This window comes from Microcebus murinus, chromosome 4, assembly GCF_040939455.1.
Source record: "Microcebus murinus isolate Inina chromosome 4, M.murinus_Inina_mat1.0, whole genome shotgun sequence".
Taxonomy (NCBI): Eukaryota; Metazoa; Chordata; class Mammalia; order Primates; family Cheirogaleidae; genus Microcebus; species Microcebus murinus.
This window is the reverse complement of record NC_134107.1, coordinates 18,346,886-18,351,663: the sequence shown is the minus strand read 5'-3', so window position 1 is coordinate 18,351,663 and position 4,778 is coordinate 18,346,886. Positions and strand designations below refer to the sequence as shown.

The following is a 4,778-nucleotide window of genomic DNA, read 5'->3' as shown; positions in this document are numbered from 1 at the left end:
CAGCTTCATCCTCGGTCAGGTTAATGCCAACCATTTATCCCTTGCAGCAATGGAAATATATTAATGGAAATATATAATATATATATTTAATAATAAAATATATATTTAATATATGTTAAATATATCAAATAAAATGAATGACTAGAACTGACATAAATGATCCATATTTTATTATTTTTATCTCTATTTTTAAGAATATACATTTGTTTTCTTAGCTATATATAGAACATGGTGGATTGTTAAAAAAGAGAGAGCTCTATTGTATTATGAGCATATTGGTTTTTATAAAAATATAATACATTTGAACTAAAAGTGTAAGAAACCTAACTTTGTAATAAACATTGAAATTAGAAAATGATAATGGTCATATATATTCATAACCAAATGAATATATATATTTATAACTAACATATATATTTATAACATATATATTTATATATAACATATAACATATATATTTATAACTAAATGAATGACATAAAAATGTATTTAAGACCATAAGGTGATTGTAGTTATCCACATTTAAAACTTATCTTTCATATGTGTATGGAAACGTTATATATACATATGCATCTTTATTGAAAATAATAAAATATATCCTATATATAGTCTATGCAAGCATTTATATAACAAAAATAAGCACCAAAAATAAATATACAATTTATTTATTCAAAGCATCGTAGAACCTATGAAAATTTCTAAAACTTAGAAGTTTTTGCAAGTTTTGTCATTTAGGCAAGACATAGATATTTGTGCTCTGAGTCTCAGAGCTGAGTGATTCCTCTGTCTCTTTCCATGATGCTTGTGAGGAGACTTCAGAAAAGGCCTGAGATTTATGCCCTTTAAAGAGTATCACACGATTATCCTTGAAGCCCAGGCCCCTGCCTCATAATCTTTGTCAATTTCCTGGTTATATCATAATTCATCCGTGCATTAACTATATAGTTAATAGTACAGCTGACTTTAGAACTTTTTGTTATTCGATCCTTTTATAATATAAAGATTCAGAGAAAACTTAATGTCAATTTTGCAACCTTCTTTCAATCGCTGTCAGTGTCCCTCAGGTGAGTATCTTCTTTCTACAGAAGTAGACATTTTAGAGAAAGACTGAAATTTTTGACCACCAAAATGTTTTCCATATATTTCCTCAAGCAGTTGAATCATAACTAACATGGAAAAGAAATTAAGAGACAATATAGTGAAGCTCCTAAAATTTTAAGTTCAGAGATGTATGGACAGAAAAATAATGTTTACTTATCAAAGAACACATGTCTATTAAAGCTTCTATTTGATAGTAATGTATACCAGATTATTATGTATGCATTCTAATTCTCTTATGTTTCTTACCTCAGACTTCAAGAAAAGGAATTTGCCAATGGCTGAAGATAATTTTACGGTTGTCACTGAGTTTATTCTTTTGGGATTGACAGATCGCGCTGAACTGAAAGTTTTGCTTTTTGTGTTATTCCTGGTTATATATGCCACTACCTTGGTGGGGAATCTTGGCATGATCTTCTTAATCCAAATCACCCCAAAGCTCCACACGCCTATGTACTTTTTCCTCAGTTGCCTTTCATTTGTGGATGCCTGCTATTCATCAGTTATTGCACCGAAAATGCTCACCAGCTTCTTAGTTGTGAGAGAAACCATATCCTTCTCTGCCTGCATAGTACAGCATTTGTTTTTCGGGGTGTTCATTACCACAGAAGGCTTCTTGCTGTCGGTGATGGCATATGACCGTTACGTGGCCATCGCTAACCCTTTGCTTTACTCTACAGCTATGTCTAAGAGAAAGTGCATAGGGCTGGTCACTGGGTCTTGCATAGGTGGAATGATTAACTCATTGACACACACAATAAGCTTAGGGAGACTGTCCTTCTGTGGGCCCAATGTTGTGAGCCACTTCTTCTGTGATGTCCCCCCTCTGCTAAAGCTGTCCTGTTCTGATACCTCCATGAATGAGTTGTTGCTTTTAACTTTCTCTGGAGTCATTGCCATGGCCACCTTCTTGATTGTGATCATTTCGTACATGTTCATTGCTGTTGCTATTCTGAGAATCCGCTCAGCATCAGGCAGAAGGAAAGCCTTCTCCACCTGTGCCTCTCACCTGACTGCTGTGATCATCTTCTATGGTACCTTAAGTTTTAATTATATTCAGCCCAGCTCTCAATACTCTGTGGAGCAGGAGAAGGTGGTTTCTGTGTTCTACACACTAGTTATTCCCATGTTAAACCCACTGATTTACAGTCTGAGAAACAATGAGGTAAAAGATGCTGTGAAAAGAGTCATAGAAAAAAAACATTTCTCATGTTAATTTAAAGTCACCATTACTCCTATAACACTCTTCCAGGCAGCCTTCCCTTACTAACATTCATATAAATTCAATGCATTCTAGAGTTTAGATGTTTTCATAAATCATTATATTCTAAATATTTACTGTTCACATGAGAAAATTGATTAGAAAGTTGAAGTGACTTCATGTATAACTTCATTTTAGAAATGGTGACTTAAAATTCAGCCCTCCTGTGATATTGGGACATTAATATTTAATTCAACCAATCAATCTAAGAATGGCATGTACCTTTTATTTTTTGAGACAGGGTCTCACTAAGTTGCCCAGGCTGGTCTTGAACTCCTAGGTGCAAGGGATCCTTCTGCATCAGCCTCCTGAGTAGCTGGGACTACAGGTGTGCACCACCACACCCAGCTGGCACGGATCTTTTTAGTATTTGTATAACCGCATATATATGAGTTTGTATGTACTTTTAGACATTTAAAGAATTAAGTCTTTTTCTAAGAATTTTGAAAATTTAGTTACTCAGAAGACTGAGATAATTGTATACCTGATAATTGCTTTTATTATTATTATTATTATTTCAGGGTATTATGAGGGTACAAGCATTTCGGTTACATGTTACATCTTTGCCTCTTCCTAGCGAGGGTTAGACGCATGCTCTTCCCCTCTACAATGCTCACTGCATTGTTTAGTTGTGAGTTTACTCCCTAACCCACTAATCCCTGAAGAATATTACTATCATATGAGCACTCTTGTTATACACCCATGACCTAACAACAAAAGAGGAGTTATATATAACCCTATTACAATTCTAGGTTTGTGTTAATGTACTTTCTCCAAAATATCCACTTAAAAAGATAGATACATGTATGCAATGACTGCATTTTGGAGTAGGTAAAATTGAGCATCCTTGCTGTCCATTTATCCTTTCAAGAATATCCTTTGCATTCTTTCAAAATTAAAAAAAATAGCAGTCTTCAATTCATAAGATGAATGTTTATGTCTGCCTTTGGGTTCAGGTCTGTAATAATGGATTACGTGGTTGTATAACATCACAATTTCACATCACTTTTGGAATGCTAATTCGTTACCAAAAAGTCCCATGAATAACATTACAATAAATTTGCAAATTCAAATGAATTATATACTGTTTTCTGTATTTTGGAGCCTTTACTAACTACTGATATCATAGAAAATCTCGGGTGTTTAAAATTAACGTGAAGTTTTTTCAAATAGCTAAACAACTTTACATTTGCTAGTTTATACTTGGCAAAGCAAACATAATCAATGTGTTAGCAAGAATGGCGCCACTTTAAAAAGCAAAAGTAATTTATATATTTCCTGTGAAAGAAACAGGTAAAATAAACTATTGTAAAAATAGTTACTATTGCATATATGTTTTACAATACTTGGGGTGTGGAAGTAAGCACATTTAAAGTAAATACTATGTTCATTTATGTGTGATATAAGTTAATTGCATAAAATGTACTTCCCAATAGAATAACAACCATTATCATTGTAATGTTAATAATAGCTTATAGCAATAATCTGTTCAATGTAACTAAAATTCTTTTATTTCTATCACATTCTTTTTATACATATGTATTTCTACATATATTCACATACAGATTAATTAACTAAAAACTTATGATCAATGAAAGAAGTCAACTTGTTCCAGCTCTCTTTAGGTAACCTTGATTATATTTCTGGTTATGACACTGTTTTCTACATAGATAATGATTTAGTGAGAAAACAACACTTGTAAGTTTGGCTATATTTAAACAATGATTGAACATGATTGAGCACTTTTATACACACATAAATACATTTGCAAATAATTATATTTAACAAACTCACATCACAGTTAATAAGTACATACTTTATCTTTTCCTTAGAAATGGAAAGCATTGAAAATATAAGTTTAGAAGATGAGACTTCAGGAAAATGTGTAAGAATTCTACTTGGCAAGTATAATTTGCCTTATTCTGAGACTTGTTGAAGTTTCATTAAATGAATCGCAAATGAATCACAATCTAAAGGGAAAATTAACAATGGGAATCATAGTGACACTCAAAGGAACCATACGTATAGGTAAATTATTATTATCAATATGGTATCTATGTGCTGTTCCTTTCATTTATTTATAGAATTTAAAATATATTCTTGATAGAAAAGTCCATTGTTGTAAGTGTTATAAATTCTTGATGTGGGATTTTTATTGGTTGTATATATTGGAAACATATTCTTCTACATAATGATTTGTTTTGTCTTTTAACCATTTATTTATCCCTTGATAAAAACATTTTGTCATTTCAGCATATTTAAATTCTTTCTTTTTTTTCTTTTTGTTATTTCTAACTTGAGTCTAATATAAGATATATTATCACCTACAAAGATCATGTACTCCCCCCTACTTGTCTATACAAACACTCAAATATATAAGTGCTATTTATTATTGTAAAAAGATCAGCTGCTTTTTTTT

At 31.8% G+C, this 4,778-nt stretch overlaps 1 protein-coding gene across 1 annotated transcript; it reads left to right on the top strand.

Annotated features, from left to right (window-relative positions):
- Positions 1-1,375: 1,375 nt before the first annotated feature.
- Positions 1,376-2,314, top strand: LOC105861330 (olfactory receptor 5J3). The gene has a single exon (XM_012746723.3). The coding sequence runs from the start codon at positions 1,376-1,378 to the stop codon at positions 2,312-2,314; it is 939 nt and encodes a 312-aa protein (XP_012602177.3).
- The last annotated feature ends 2,464 nt before the right edge of the window (positions 2,315-4,778 follow it).

What these genes read in the sequence shown, in the direction of transcription:
- LOC105861330 (XM_012746723.3), top strand. Translation starts at nt 1,376, where the DNA reads ATGGCTGAAGATAATTTTACGGTTGTCACTGAGTTTATTCTTTTGGGA.